Source organism: Hypanus sabinus, chromosome X1 (assembly GCF_030144855.1).
Source record: "Hypanus sabinus isolate sHypSab1 chromosome X1, sHypSab1.hap1, whole genome shotgun sequence".
NCBI classification, from domain to species: Eukaryota; Metazoa; Chordata; class Chondrichthyes; order Myliobatiformes; family Dasyatidae; genus Hypanus; species Hypanus sabinus.
In genome coordinates this window covers 10,444,083-10,461,021 of record NC_082738.1, presented here as the reverse complement: position 1 = coordinate 10,461,021, position 16,939 = coordinate 10,444,083, and the positions used below count along the sequence as shown (strand labels likewise).

General features: G+C 43.0%; 1 protein-coding gene across 2 annotated transcripts in view; it reads right to left on the bottom strand.

Moving 5' to 3' along the window:
* ace (angiotensin I converting enzyme (peptidyl-dipeptidase A) 1) overlaps window positions 1-16,939 on the bottom strand; it is a 153,639-nt gene that overhangs the window by 94,365 nt on the left and 42,335 nt on the right. For both annotated transcript variants that reach the window (XM_059955758.1, XM_059955757.1), the window contains exons 11-14: window positions 13,324-13,446; window positions 9,984-10,195; window positions 6,899-7,035; window positions 5,669-5,827 (exon numbers count right to left, since the gene is read on the bottom strand). In XM_059955758.1, the coding sequence (XP_059811741.1) occupies window positions 5,669-5,827; window positions 6,899-7,035; window positions 9,984-10,195; window positions 13,324-13,446 (631 nt within the window). The remainder of the gene's footprint in view (window positions 1-5,668; window positions 5,828-6,898; window positions 7,036-9,983; window positions 10,196-13,323; window positions 13,447-16,939) is intronic.

Genomic DNA, 16,939 nt, shown 5'->3' with positions numbered 1-16,939 from the left:
AATTAGTTGATAAATATTCTCTTTCATATTCACACTTCTTACAATACCTTCAAGTTAGACATTTCTTACAAAAATATTTAAGTAATTTTCCTTACATATTGGATGCCGACCTGTTAGATACTATTACGAGCATGAACCCTTTGATGAAGGGCTCCATTGGAAGAATTTATAATTTATTATTACAATGGGATAATCGTCCTTTATTTAAGATCAATCAAGATTGGGAAAAGGAACTTAATTTGAGTTTTATGACGGAGGACTGGACGCGGATTCCGAGTTGGTTAACTCTTCTCCGATTTGTGCTGATTCAATTTAAAATTGTACATTGTTACTATTTAATGAAGGAGATTGTCTAAAATCTTTCCTAATGTTCACAGTTATTGTGATAGATGTAAAACTGAGACAGCTACACTGACACACATGTTTTGGTCTTGTTCTATACTGAAACAGTTTTGGAAGGCAGTTTTTTCTACAATTTCTATAGCACTTAAAATTAATTTACAACCTAACAAATTAACTGTGCTTTTTGGAATAATACCTCAAAATATCCGTGGTATTTCTTTGTCTGACCAATATGTTAATGTGTTTGTTACATTGATGGCTAGGAGGGCCATTCTGTTGAAGTGGAAGGATACGTCGGCTCCCACTCTGTCACAATGGTTCTCTCAAGTGATGTTATGTCTTAGTTTGGAGAAAATTAGAAGTCCAACCTTCGAACCTATGTTTGATTTTGAGAAAAGATGGGGTTCATTTGTTCGGTACTATCATTTGAGTTAATTGATACATTTCCTCCACGATCTAATTGTAAATTTTGGTTGTTTTTTTTTTGCTTTGGTTCGATGTTTATCTTTAGAAGCTTTCTGTATGACGCACGGCTCCGGGGTTCAACACCTCATGGGTTTTTTTTCTTGCTTTAGTAGGTTTTTTTTTCTTTTTTTTATGTCACCATATTTTTCAATCTTTAAAACATTGTTTTTTTCCTTTAAGACATTGTATGTGTCTTTGATGTACTCTTGTTATTTTGTATAATAATAATATAAAGGTTTGAAAAGAAAGAAAAGAAGCTCATGCCATCAGGTTGGTGACCAGATGTTGCTCCTGCAACCTGAGTATGTCCTCATCGCAGCAATAGAGGAGGCCATGGACTGACACAGTAGTGGTGTGATGGTGTGGTATGGATGGGGTAGTGGCTGGGAAGACGATTGAGATGGTGGTGTAATTAGGGTCAGGCAACGAGCCAAACGGGATTTTCATTCGGAATGAAGATTGGGGAGGTGATTAATGAACATGATTGTAATAAATCTGAGAGAAGTGAGTGGGGCCTCGGTAAACCCAGAACAGAGTCAAAAACACGATGAAGTCTGTAGATGCTGTAAATTCAAATGAGTGAGGAAGGAAAAGATGTGTTTAGTGGCAGGATCCCTTTGGAGAGGCATAATTTGCGGAGAATAATGTGTTGGATGCAGAGGCTGATGGGGTGGTACGTACGAACAAGAGGAGCTCTATCACTACTATGGTGGCAGGAAGATGGGGTGAGCATGAATGCCTGGGAAATGGAGGAGATACAGGTGAGGGCAGCATCAATAGTAGAGGGAGGGAAACCCCATTCTCTAAAGAAGGAGGACATGTCTAATGTCCTGGAAAGGAAAGGCACGCCAAGGGAACAGATGCAGCGGAGATGAAGGAACTGAGAAAAGGGAAGAACATTTTTACTGGAGACAGGGTGGGAAGAGGTATAGTCAAGATAACCATGGGAATCAGTAGGTTTATAAGAGACGTTCGTTGACAGTTTGTCTACAGAAATGGAGACAGAGATCAAGAAAGGGGAGATGTCAGAGATGGACCAAGTGAATTTGAGGGCAGGGTGGAAGTTAGAGACAAAGTTGATAAAATTGACAAGCTCACCATGGGTGCATGAAGCAGCACCAATGTAGTTGTCAATGTAGCGGAGGAAGAGTTGGGGAGTATAACCAGGGAAGGCTTGTAAAAATGCTGTTCTCCTCACCTCTGCTTTCTGCAGGGATGGATCCCTCTGTCCATTTGTCCCTCCCCAATAATCCCCCTCCCGGCATTTATCTCTGCAAGCCGCCAAATGCCACACCTGCCCATTCACCTCCTCTCTCGCCTCCATTCAGGGCCCCAAACAGTTCTTCCAGGTGAGGCATCACTTCACCTGTGAGTAGGCTGAAGTTTTCTATTACGTCCGGTGCTCCTAATGCAGACTCTTCTACATTAGTGAGACCTGCTGTAAATTGGAGGACTGCTTTGTCGAGCACCTCTGCACCATCCGTCATAAGCAGGAGTTCCCAGTGGCCAAACATTATAATTTAGATTCCCATTCCTGTTCCGATGTGTTGTGCCAAATTGAGGCCAAGCTCAGGGTGGAGGAGCAAACACCTTATATTCCGTCTGGGTATCCTCCAACCTGACGGCATGAATATCAACTTCTCCTTCTGGTGAACAAATTCCCCACATCCTCTACTCTCCACTCTGACCTTTCACTTCTCCTCACCTACCTATTACTTCCCCCTGGGCCCTTTCCTCCTTCCCTTTCTCCTATGGTCCACTCTCCTCTCCTATCAGATTCCTTCTTTTCCAGCCCTTTTACCTTTCCCACCAACCTGGCTTCACCTATCACCTTCCAGTTAGCCTCTTTCCCCTTCCCCTGCCTTTTTATTCTGGCATCTCCCCCCTTCCTTCTCAGCCGTAAACATCAACTGTTTACTCTTTTCCATAGATGCTGCCTGACCTGCTGAGTTCCTCCAGCATTTTGTGTGTGTGTGTGTATTGCATAGAACAGAGACTGTTATTCAAAGGGTGATGTGTGATGGTCCTCCTCAAATCTGGTCACCCCCAGTAGTTCAGGAGGCACTTTGAAGCATTGGAGGAGACCACCAACATATTATGATTATTGAATGTATTGAAGGGGAAAGTTTTACAGATATGTCAAAGAGTTGGGGAGAGTTGGTGGTATCTCTGCAAGATCCTCAAAATCCATCGGCAGCATAGGTCAACCAACATATCCTCTTCATGTCACAATCTCCAACAGTAAGGCTCTTCTCAGGTTCAACCAGTTCTAACGGGTGGACCACAACGTTCACTGGACTGACACTGGGCCCCTGACACTGGTGCACTCCTCCAAGCTCTCATACAACAAGGGGTTTCCAGGAGGATAAAAGAAAGTTCCAAAACTTACTTAAAAAATGTAAGCAACACACAGAAAATGTTGGAGGGACTCAGCAAGTCAGGCTACATCTATAGAGAGGAATAAATAATCAAGACCCATCATCAGGGTCCATAGATACTGCCTGACTTGCTGAGCTCCCCCAACATTTTGTGTGCAATACTCGAGATTTCCAGCATCAGCACAATCTCTTGTATTTAAAAAGTGTAACTTCTTCACCGACATATATGATAATTCGATCTATCAAGATCATTGTAAAACCTTCACTAAAATCCACCATTGTTTCATGATATATACTGCGCTCTAGAGTACATCCAGGGAGTGTGTATACTGCTCCTGCACAGTTACTCTTCATATTCCAGTGATCTCATTCTTCATGAATGGTACCACCCTACCCTCTCATTCTTTCTGTGCATCTTTCTGAAACATCTAATACCCCCAAGTATACAGTCCCCAGCCTTGGTCAGCATGCAATCATAGGATGAAGGGGTTAATGTATGAAAAGAGCTTGAGCAGATTGGGCTGATATTCAGTAGAGTTCAGAAGAAAGGGAAACGATCTTATTAGCAGTCACTGGATGATTCCTCTGGTGGGAGAGCCTGGAACAGGGGTGGGGGGGGGGCGTGGAAATTTCAGAGTAAATGATCACTATTTCAGAACGCGATGAGGAGGAATTTATGTTCTCAGTCGACTGCAAATTTCTGGAAGAAGAATTACAGATGTGTCAAGGGATCTGGAGAGAAAGTGGAACAATGCCAAAGCTAAGGTTGCTTCAGCTTATTGAGTGGTGGAGCAAGCTTGAATGAGCTGATTGGCCCATTGATATTCAAAGTACCTGTGAGATCCTCCAAATCTATTGGTGGCATAGGTAAACCAACAGATCCTATCCATGTTGAGAAACCCATCCCCTGCTCATGCTCCACCACACTGCTCACTTGATCGATACTGGACACTTGATACATAACTATAATTGATTTTCATTAGTGCCAACTTATCTGCCTTGTTAAGAACATTGCATATTTTCAGATAAGGAGCCTTTGTCTTATCATTTTTGCTTACTCTGACATTGTTTCAAGGAGTATAAATGTAGGAAAGTTTTGATGAAACATTTCCTGGAGTACTGTACACTCTTAATCTCTATATTTAAGGAAATTTGTGTTTGCATTGGAGGAATTTCAGTGTTGTGACTTGATTGCTTTCTTCACCCTGTTACCATCAGGAAGGAGGTACAGGAGCCTGAAGCCACACACTCAACGATTCAGGGACAGCTTCTTCCCCTCTGCCATCGATTCCTAAATGGACATTGAACCCTTGAACACTACCTCACTTTTTTAATGTTATTTCTGTTCAGCACTATTTTTGATCTAGCTATTTAATATACATATGAATGTCCAAGGTTACACATTGTATTGGAGGGAGGAAAGGTAGGCAAAGGAGGTGGTGTGGCTCTGCTGGTAAAGAATGGCATCAAATCAGTAGAAAGATGTGACATAGAACTGGAAGAAATTTGGCACATCTTCTTCGAACTTCACCAATTTTTATAGATGCACTGTAGAAAGCATTCTATTCAGATGCATTGTAGTTTGGTAGAATATTGAGGGGAGGTTTGATGGAGGTATACAAATTTATGAAGGGTATAAATAGGGTAAATGCAAGCAGGCTTTTTCCATTGAGGTTGGGTGGAACTACAACTGGAGGTCATGGGTTAAGGGTGAATAATGAAAAGTTTAAGGAGAACATGAGCAGATGTTTCTATGCTGTACTTTTCTCTGATTCTATGTCTCCATGTATGGCAAATACTCAGAAAAAGACCACAAGAACCTGTAGAGAGTTGTGGACACAGTGTGGAAACCAGCCTCCCCTCTACAGTCTCTGTTTACATTTCTTGTTGCCTTGGTACAACAGACAACAGTGAAAAACCCCACCCATCCCTGACATTTTTTCTTCTCCCCTCTTCTGATGGACAGAAGATGCAAAAGCCTGTATGCATGTATCACCAGGCTCAAGGACAATTTCTATCGTGCTGTCATAAGACTATTGAATGGTCCTTATGTAATTTAAGATGGACCCGTGACCTCAGAATCTACCTCGTCATGGCCTTGCACCTTACTGTTTGCCTGTACTGCACTTTCTCTGTAATTGCAATGCTTTGTTCTACATTGTTTTATTGTTTTCCTTTATACTCCTTTAATATACTGATGTGATGAAATGATCTGTACGGACACTATGCAATAATGCACAGACAGACATACTTTATTGATCCCAAGGGAAATTGGGTGACAATAATAAACCAATCTACCACTTTACCAACTTGCTCCATCAGGCTCCTCCTGTGGCAGGTTTGTGGGTCTCATTGGGCATCATTAGTCAACTCTGAAGCCACAGAACAGGAGTGGAAACAGATCTATTTCAATATCAAAGCTATGCCGAAGAGGAAGGTATTGCATTACAATGGATACCTTACTGCAGTAATGTGACACTGACCTCCTTCACTTCTGCTTCAGGCAGAGCTGCTTCTTTAATGTCACTCATTTTCTTCAGAATTCGTTTGGTTTCTTTGTTTTGGAAATCTGTGTATTCAAATTTACGAGCTTTCATCCCATACCTTCCTGTATGATTGGACATGATTAGGCTCTTCTCCAACTAATGGGGAAAAAATGTTATTAATGTTTTCATTCTGTGACGTCTGGAGAAACACAGGTACTTGTATGCGCGCATGGCACGCACACACACACGCACATAGACACATATGCACACACACAGACATGCATGTACACTTACACAGACACACACACACACACATTTCATTCACACTTGTACATTGCTGTCAAGAACATGCTCTTCAGCAATCAATATACACATTTAACGGCATGCGCAGTCTCCATGGAGACACATGGTTGCATGTAGTGACATTCAGTTAAATATTTGTGCATTTTCTGACACTTGCTTATTTCCTCGTGCACACATGTAACTAAGATCTGGTGATCTCCTCTCATGCACCTCTCCCTCCAGTTCATCAGGGGGCTTCTTAAAACACATCAACGTGAGATCATGTGGTGCATTTGGCTATTTCCCATTCATGGAACAATGTTAGCATTATCTTTGAAACTTCAGTGATGCTATTTGAATTAATTTCTATGTGACTTACATGACTTATTGCCCATTGCCATAACTTGCTTTAGATTAGCTACAAACTTGTTCCAGGATCCCTGACGTAGTCTATTGTGTGTTGACAGGGCTTGCTTTGTGAAAGTCTAAAGCTGTTGTATTGGACAATGGCAAAGATGAGTCCAGGATAGTCTACTGTGAATCAGTAGATTGTTTCCATTGTGGTTTATTATCAACGATGCCTATAATTTATTTAGCAGGACCTGCCAGGTTATCTGAAGCATTTAAATTCTGTCTTCCACCCCACACCTAGTGGACTCAAACAGCAAACTAAAGTGATCTGTAAATTTAAGGCACTGTGGCGACCCATTTCCTGGCACATCCGAACCGGCTCACAATTAGATAGCCTACGGGGGTTTGCGAGCACAGAGCTTTGGAGCCTCTGTGCCACGGGGGGCAGGTTGAGGGAGGCTTAAAAGTGAGGCTGAGGATTTCGAATAAAGTTTTTTCCTTCGACTGCAGTTACCAACTCCGTGTCGTAATTTTAGCGCTGCGTGTAGCACACCGCTACAGCACTGTTCAGTGGGCAATGGGGGTTGAACATACCATGATCTTGTTGTTGTGCTCAGTGATGTTCGTGTTATATGTCCATGAGGCCTCGGTGCTCTCGTACCACACTTTCTCCGCTTCAGTGTTGTACTCATCGATAAAAGTCTTCGCCATATTTTCATCAGTGATTTTATCTGTCAGAAGCCAGAAATAAAATAAATCATGTTATGACAACAAGATGTATTAGTTAGCATAATAAAGCAAACCAAGGTTGGGAGGAAATTCAGACAAAATCTGCCACCCAGGAGTCAACAGCCATGGTCACGTCTCAGTCTGAAAGGTTTACTGTATATTTGCCTCCATGGATGCTGCTTGATCTGCTGAGTTCCTCCAGCATTTTTTGTGTGTTGATCATGAGGAATGCTTTGTACAGTGTGCTATAAGGGAGGGGGGGCATTTCAAGAGCTTAGTGTATAAGAAGTTAAAGGGAGGGTGTGGGAGTGGGGGTGGAAAATGGAAGAAATGCAAGAAAGTCAAAGGGCTTACAACTAGAGGGTGTTACAGGGAGAGCAAAGAAGGTGGTACCTAAGCTGGGAAGGTCATATTAAATTGCTGCCATGGTTGCACTGTTTGCCACTGGCAGACCACGCCATTCACAATGTGGCCATTCCTAGTGATGCCTTGGGTTTGCATTTGATCACTAGGGATGGTGACAGGCTGAGGAAGTAAATGTGAACCTAGTGTGTGCTGTCTTGAAGTTGGAGGAACTGTAGGCATCTTTCCCAGCAGTACCTAGCAGCTCAGGCATCCATTTATCTCAAGATGATGATATTAAAAGACCATGCACCTTCTTTGCCGAGTTCCAGGTCTGGGACAATTCATCAGAGAAGTATTCTGAAACTGAAACGTTAACTGTTTCTCTCTCCAAAGATGCTGCCTGACCTGATGAATGTTTCTGGCATTTACTGTTATTATTTCAGATTTCCAGAATCTTCAGGTTTTTAAAAATTTTCATCACTTCATTGGTTGAGACATGCCTTCAGCCATCCTAAAGGTGGTAGGTGCCAGATTATTATGCTGCTTACAAGGGTAAATAAAGTCATTCTGTATGAAGGGCAGGGTAAGCTGCTTCTCACTGATTATCGTTCCTACTAAAAGCTAAAATCATCCCATTTGCCATCAGACCTGGCTCCTCAAAGTGTGGTCTTCAACTATGTTGTACATTGGTAATGTTAGATGCTTCAGGCCTGTTCCCCTTGTTTGGTGGTGAGACAGGTGGCATGGGATCTGCATAGCCTCAGTTCAGGTCTCAAGCAGCAGGATTGCCTGCTGCTGCAGTCCAGGTGAGGACACATTGGAGGTGGTGTAGCGCGCCTCTGTGCTCGGTTGGGGACTGGCCTCTCCCATTGGTGCTGCCCTCTAGTGTTCAATCGGCAGAACGACAGGCTGAATTGCCAGGAACTGTACCATCAATTTATGTGGCATGTCTCTCAGGGTCTTGGACTATATATGTGTTTTCTTGCGTGACTATGTTTTTTTTTGGCTCGTTATTTTGGATGTGCTGTGCATATCTTGCACCTTAGCCCCAGAGGAACACTGTCTTGTTCGGCTGTATCCATGTGTGGTTGAATGATAATTAAACTTGATCTGATTTGATTTTGATTTATGATGTTGAGGCTGAACTATAATGACTAAGTTACAATGCAGGGATTGTGGGAGACTGCAGTAAGCATACGCATGGGGCTCAAATTTACTCTCACTCTGTCTGGGAGTTATTTTCTAACGGGCATTATTTCCATTGTTGATTCTTAAAATGATCTGTGATAAACCTGAGACACAACAGATTCTGCAGATGATGGAAATCTTGAGCAACACACACAAAATACTGGAGGAGCTCAGCCAGTCAGACAACATCCATGGAGGGAAATAAACAGTCAACATTTCATGCCAAGATCAGTCACCTGCCAACTTGTAATCCTGCCCTACCCCTCCACCTTCTGATTCGGGCTTCTGCTCCCTTCCTTTCCAGTCCCGATGAAGGGTCTCAGCTCAATATGTTGACTGCTTATTCCCCTTAATAGATGCTATCTAACTTTCTGAGGTCCTCCAGTATTTTATGTGTGTTGCTTTAACAAGCCTCCCCACCACCCTCTCCTTTATTCCATGCTCCACCTTCCTTCTAATCAGTTTCTATCAGCTTCAATCCTTTGAAACCTCCACCAATTACCTTCTAGTTCTCATATGGTTCCCCACTCTCCCCTCCCTCATCTACTATCACCCCTTCTCACCTGGATCCACCTATCACCTACTAGCTCTTGTCCCTTCCCTCCATCTTTTTATACTAGCTATGTCCCTTCTTTCTTACAGTCCTGATGAAGGATCTTGACCTGAAACGTTGACTGTCCATTCTTCTCTAGATGCTGCCTGCCCTGGTGTATTCCTCCAGCATTTTGTGTGTTGCTGTGATATACCTGCTCATTTAACACCTTGCTTGAGAGGGCTCTGGTGCTTTCAAGTCTTATGGAAACCGTTACATTTATATATAGCTGCTGGCTTGCCCAGGACATCCTGGAGTGTATTACAGCCTATTAGTCCTCTCCAATGTTGCCGCTGTTTTAAAGTAGGGAGGAGGCAAATTAATACATTTAGTACAGCATGGAACTGCTGGAGGAAAAGAATCTTCTTGCTTGTCTAAAACCAAACTAGTTATCATGTGTTCCAACAGATAACAGTTGTTGATTAATTTGGGCAATGGACCACCATTTACCAATACTTGCAGTGGAGATCTATGGCTCCGGGAGTATAAATTCAGCTGTTCTTCCCAAGCCATCAAAAGTCCTGTCTCAAACTATTTAACTGCTATCTCACAGGAAGTACATAATACCATTGACTAGGCAGAGTAATTCTAAGAACTGGTTCTAAAAGTCCTGCCTGCAATGACTGCCATATACCATAGGTGAGATCTAAGCAGGCCAGCAATGTCAACAAAATATCTTTCTTCAATCAAGTTTCTATAGAAATTGAATAAGTCAGAAAATAAGGCCTGGCTGATAAAGTTGTTGAACCTGATTGAAGCAAGATGCTAGAACTGCCATGGGGTCCACTGTATCTGGTGCCCACTTCCATTTCAGTTGGTACTTACCAGTACCATTTGGGTATCCCTCAGGGACAGGAGGCCGCCACTCAAAGTCGGGCCACCCCAACTCCTCATTGTTTTTATTGTTTTGCTCTATCAGCCAAGCAGTGACGGGTTGGAAATATTCAAGCAGGGCAGAGGCATTTAGTTTGTCAGTGCCCGTAAAATTACGAAGAACATCCTCCCAATGTCTCGAAGAGCCATCCTTCAGTGCGTCACTGAAACAGAGACAACGAGATGCAGTTAAATTTTACTTGTAGTAGGTTGGGCAAACAATCATGTCTTCTGTTATTTAGGCTAAGGTTTCAAAGGTTATAAGAGACACTTCTGGCTTGTCCAAACCAATGTACAGTCTCTACAAAAGTCCTGTGAGGGCGGGGAGATGGGAATCATGGTTGGGAAAGGGGAAGGGAGAGGGGAGGGAGCAGGAAGCACCAGAGAGGCACTCTGTAATGATCAATAAACCAATTGTTTGGAATCAAATGACCTTGCCTGGTGTCTCAGGGCTGGGTGTGTCTGCACCCGCAGCACCCCCCACCCCTGGCACTCCTTCTCTGCCACCTGTCCCACACCTCTCCCTTGGCACTCCACCCTCACCCTTCTCAACATCCTTTGCTCCTGCCAAATTTACAAACTTGCTCTCTGCTCCACGTTGACAAATACAGTACTGCGCAAAAGTCTTGGCACCCTAGATAGATATATATACCTATCACACTTTGCACAGTACTGTAGGTTCAGGGATCATACTCTTCATTGTGTTTTCCAAACTGATTGAAGCTACTTCATTATTTCTCTGAAATACTCTTCTGGTTATCGTTCAGCTGACACTAGAAGAGTGGTACTGGCATTTCTGGTTACTGATCTGTGGCCCACATCACATTGCTGAACTTGGGTTGTCAGAATGGCTGGATGGTTGCTTCCCGTGGGCCTCGTGCCACTTTGGGCATGATAATTCAATGCTGATTTCTGCATTGAAAAAAAATTCCACATTCAAAGAGTTTGAAGGGGTTTGGTTCCCCATTGTTGGTCATATATTGCCTACTAAAGGGCCAACTGCCCTTTCTCTTCATTTTCCAAAACTGCTGAGGATCTCAGCACAGAGTGGTGGCTGAAGGATAAGTGATGTGGGGGCAAAATAATCTAACCAGATTGGGAGAACCATGTCTGGGAGAGGGTCATCCGAGGAAATCTTTTAGCAGGCAAAGGCCATCCCAGAGCATGTCATGACTGGGGGGCAGCATTTAGGGAGATGATCCCTTCAGCCATTATTCTTCATAGTTTCATGTGTCTTTCCAATGCTTCCTGTGCACCAGGAACTTGAGTGGTTCAGGGCCTTGTGTGTAAATATGTAGTGTTATGTCAAAAACTGCAGGTCTTGGAGATCCAGAATTAGTAGTACAAGGTGTCTTCAAAGCATTGGGGTGTATTTTGTACTCACTAGTCTGCTGGTAAGTTCTAACCACGAAATGGCTCCTGGATACAAAGTTCTAAATTAAGGGCATATAACCCTTCTTGTTCTAATACCAAAGCACCACAACGCATGGTGCTTGCTTCATCCACACAAAGAATGATGTCATTACATTCTGTATCATGATTCATTTGCACATGCTACATAAATTTACCACAGTGTCCATTGAGGAGATCACTAGGGAGGGCATTTAGCAAGGTGATCAGGGATGGGGGTGGGGAGCTGGTGTGGCGAGGAAGGAGAGAGATCAGGAGATTAGTTAGGGAGCAGATGAGGAAAATTAGGGGACATGATAAGGGTAGGAACATAATTGGAAGAGAAATACTTGGGGAGTTAAGTGGGGATATTGGGGGAAATTGGTTAAGTAGATAAGGTGAGGGTTAAAGGTGGGTTTGAGTAGGTTGTAGATCATCACATTCATGTGAAGGAGAATGAGGAGTGAGAGCCACAAAAGGGGTGAGTGGGAGCAATCAGCAACACACACAAAATGCTGGAGGAACTCAGCATGTCAGGCAGCATCCACGGAAGTGAATAAACAGTTGATGTTTCTGAGACCCTTCTTCAGGTCTGGAAAGGAAGGGGGAAGATGCCAGCATAATAAGGTGGTGGAAGCAGAAGGAGATAGGTGAAGCCAGGTGGGTGAGACAGGTAAAGAGCTGAAGAAGAAAGAATCTGATAGGAGAGGACAGTGGACCATGGAAGAAAGGAAAGAAGGATGAGCACCAGGGGCAGGTGATAGGCAGGTGAGGAGAAAAGGTGAGAAGCAGAATGGGGAATGGAAGAAGAGGGAATGAGGAAGGATAAAATTATCAGAAAGATAGATCAATGTTCATGCTGTCAAGTTGGAAGCTACCTAGAGGGAATATGAGGAGTTGCTCCTCCACCCTGAGAGTGGCCTCATTGTGACACAAAAGGAGGCCATGGACTGACAACTTGGAATGGGAATGGGGACAGGAATTAAAATGGTTGGTCACTGGGAAATTCCACTCTTGCTGGATGGAGCAGAGGTGCTCGACAAAGCGATCCCCAATTTACGTCGGGTCTCACCAATGTAGAGGAGGCTGCATCGAGAGCCCCGACAACCCCAATAGGTAAGAGAGTAGGTGAATAGGCAGGTGTGGCTTTTCTGTCACTTGCAGGAGCATGTGCCAGGAGGGAGATTAGTGGGGAGGGTCGAATGGTCAAGGGAATCAGGGAGGGAGCAGTCCCTGTGGAAAGTGGAGAGTTGGTGGGGGGGGGTGGAGGGAGTTAAAATGTGTTTGGTGGTAGGATCCCGTTGAAGAAGGAAGAAGTTGCAGTGAATGACGTGTTGGATGTAGACGTTCATGGTGTGGTAGCTGAGGACAAGAGAATTACTGTAAAGGCGGTGGGAAGATGGGATGGATGTCCGGAAAATTGAGGAGATGCAGGTGAGGGCAGCATCAATGGTGGAGGAAAGGAAACAACATTCTTCGAAGAAGGAAGACTTCTCTGATGTCCTGGAAAGGAAAGTCGCATCCTGTGAACAGATGAAGCGGAGGCGAAGGAACTGAGAAAAGGGAATAGATTTTTTTTTACAGAAGACAGGATGGGAAGAGCATAGCCACAGTGTAGATTTGGTGATCTTCCAAATCTTCCATCTGGGGAAAGATCTCTTTGTGGCAGACCTCACCTCTCCCATTCAACCCTCTCTCATGTGCAGAAGACTTTCATATGCTTACTGTTAGTTGTGTGTTGAATCACGATAAATGTAACTGGGAGTACTCAGAGGACTCAGATTGAGGCACACACAAGGAAAAACCTCTTGAGTCCAGTGATTACATTTAATTGCATAGTACACATTTCAAGAAGATTTCTGAACCATTATTTTACACCAAGGGATAAAGATGAAGACCCCACCTGAGTAACTTCCCAGCTTCTTTTGACTGGTAGATGTCACATTTATGCAGAGGTCCAGCATGGTTACTGGCTTCACACAGTGCTTTGTGGAACTGGAACTGTAGAATAAAACTCACAAAGTACCTGTAAACATGAGAGAATAAGAAAAGGAAATCCTTCAAATCCCTCTTCCATCCACTTAGATTGTGACTGATCTGTACCAACCTTGGGTCAACTGCCTTTCCCTGTATTCATTGATATGATCACCTAATAAAAATCCCAGCCTTAACAATTTAATTGTGTAATTATTTACATGTTTAAGTCCAGATAGCTCCATGTTTCCCCTTAGTATCAGCTGACTTCACACTGTGGGCAGTGGGGCTGTTTCCACAATTAAACCTCTGCTGTTGGTTTCCACATCAGATTTCCATTTCTTCCATTGGATAGTCCATCAGTTTCCTGAACTAAAGGCAATATGAACTAATTCCTATTAGTTATTCATTACCAAGTCAGCATTTATTACCCATCCTTAATTACCCTTGAGAAAGTGGTGGTGAGCTTTTAAACTGCCCTGGTTCTCAACTAGTCCTGGGTTTGTTCTGGAGAATCTGTGCTATGTACCCTCCAAGGAACAATGTATCCTTCCTGGCTGACTAAAGTAGCCCAAATGTCTAATGGTGCTTCTCATCCTCACTCTGGGATCTGATGAGTAATGTTAAAGCCCAAACTGTTTGGCTCTATTGCCCCATAAATATTCTACGCTTGGGGCTAGGTTGAATGTTTGTGGACTTTTTGTTGGGGAGCATGTTACAGTTAATTGTAAATGAAAACTAAAAATCTGCAGATGCCGGGTATCTGAGATAAAAATTGAAAATTGTTAAAAACACTCAGTAGGTCAGGTGACATCTGCAGAAAGAGAAGCAGGGTTATTGTTTGAGTTTGAAGATATTTCAAAGGATCTTTGAGCTGTCTATGTAAATCCCATTTTCCTTCATTTAGCCCCTGTCCCTCTATTCCTTTCCAACCCATGTACTGGTCAAATGATTTTTAAACACTTTGATTGTATCTATCTCTTCCACCTCATTTCACAGTTTGTACCAGATACACACCATACTCTGTATGAAAAGAAACACCCTTCAGATCTTCTTTAAATATTTCTTCTTTCACTTTCACCCATATTGTCTAGTTTTAGATTCCTTTATCCTTGGAAAAAGCTGTGACTACCTACCATATCTATCTCCCTGATAATTTTGCAAATCTCCATAATGTCACCCTTCAGCCTTGCTATTGATTCATTAACAAGCCAACATTTATTACCCATCCTTAATTACCCTTGAGAAGATGGTGAGAACAATCCTAGCCTGTGTGTGTACTTTCCCTCTTTGTAACTAAAACCACCCATTCCCGAATTGGGATCTATTACTCTCTGTATCCTTAGGCAACCAACCTTACTTTCTACAACTCCACCAACTTCTATGTGGTCTGTAAACTTACTTATTAGTCCACAGTCATTATTATCCAAGTCTTTTATATACATTCAGTGGCCACTTTATTAGGTACACCTGCACATCTGCACATTGATGCAAATATCTAATCAGCCAATTATGTGGCAGCAACTCAATGCACAAAAACATACAGACGTGGTCAATAGGTTCAGTTATTGTTCAGGCCAAACATCAGAATGGAGAAGAAATGTGATCTAAGTGGGTTTGACTATGGAATAATTACTGGTGCCAGAAGGGGTGACTTGAGTATTTCAGAAACTGCTGATCTCCTGGGTTTTTCGCACACAACAGTCTCCAGAGTTTACAGATAATGGTACAAAAACAAAAAAAAAATATTCAGTGAGTGGCAGTTCTGCAAGCAAAATTGCCTCATTAAAGAGAGAGGTCAAAGGAAAATGGCCAAGCTGGTTGAAGCTGACAGAAAGGTGATGGTAACATAAGTAACTACATATTACAACAGCGCTGTGCAGAAGAGCATCTCTGAATGCACAGCACAGCGAACCTTGAAGTGATCAGGCTACCCCAGAAAAAGGCCACAGTGGGTTCCACTTCTGTACCTAATAAAGCGACCACTGAGCATATATTTATGTGTATCCCAAAGACGGAAGTGTTGGTGGGTTTAATTGTCCATGGTAAATTGCCCTTTGTGTATATAGTTCAGTGTCAGAATCTGGGAGGAGTTGGTGGGAATGTGGAGACAACAGTTCATAGGGAAAATTGGGAAAGGAAGGAGCCTGATGTTATTACTCTGTGAGCTGATGTAGACTTGATAGGCTCTATGGCTATGTTCCACAACAAAAGGAACTATGGAATCTAAAAATGTGAGGATAAAGTTGCTTTGAAGTGGAATGCAGGGTGCTGGTGTAGATCAGTGATGAGGAAGAAAGAGGTGTGTAGAGAAGATTTCTCAACTGGGTAGGGCACTGTACACATGCTAGCCTCCATTTGTGGCTTGTGAGTCCAGGGTCACTTTGGACAAAGGGAAATAGAATATAGAACGGTACAGCACAGGGACTCACAATAGGCATAGAGTTATAGAGCACTACAGCATGGAACAGGCCCTTCAGCCCATCTGGTCCACAATGAACTGTTATTTTGCCTAGTCCCATTGACCCACACCTGGACCATAGCTCTCCATACCCCTGCCGTCGATGTACCTACCCAAACGTCTCATAAATGTTGCGATCAAACCATTCCACTGAAACTCTAGTTTACACCACTGGAGCAACACAAACAAATCTTACCATAAGGGTATTGGTCCCCCTCCAGTTCAGGAGCAAACCATCCCGATTATATAGAATCACAGAGAAATACAGCACAGCAACAGGCCCTTTGGCCCATCCAGTCCATGCCAAAACTATTTAAACTGCCGACTCCCATCGCACTGGGACCATTTCCCTTAATATTTCTACCATCCATGTACTTATACAAACTTCGCTTAAACATTGAAATCAAGCTCACATGCACCACTGTGCTGGCAGCTCGTTCCACACTCTCACAACACTCTATGGAAGTTTCCCCTCATGTTCTCTTTAAACTTTTCACCTTTCACCCTTACCCCATGACCTCTGGTTGTAGTCCCATCCAACCCCAGTGGGAAAGCCTGCTTGCATTTACCCTATCTGTACTCCTCATAATTTTGTATACTTCTAAAAATTCTCAGATCAGTCTTCTACGTTCTAAGGAATACAGTCCTAACTTATTCAGTCTTTCCTTATAACTCAGGTCCTCCAGACATGGCAACATGTTTGCAAATTTTCTCTGTACACTTTCTTAGAAGAATTCTTAGAATTTCAACCTTGTTCACATCTTTCCTGTAGGTAGGTGACCAAAACTGCACACAATACTCCAAATTAGGCCTCACCAACTTCAACATAACATCCTATCTCCTGTAATCAGTACATTGATTTATGAAGGCCAAGGTGCCAAAAGCTTTCGTTATGACCCTATCTACCTGTGACGCCACTTTCAATGAATTATGGATCTGTATTCCCTGATCCCTTTTTCTACCGCACTCCTCAGTGCCCTACCGTTCACTGCGTAAGTCCCACCCTGGTTGGTCCAACTAAAATGCAACATGTCACACTTGTCTGGATTAAATTCCATCTGCCAGTTTTTAGCCCATTTTTCAA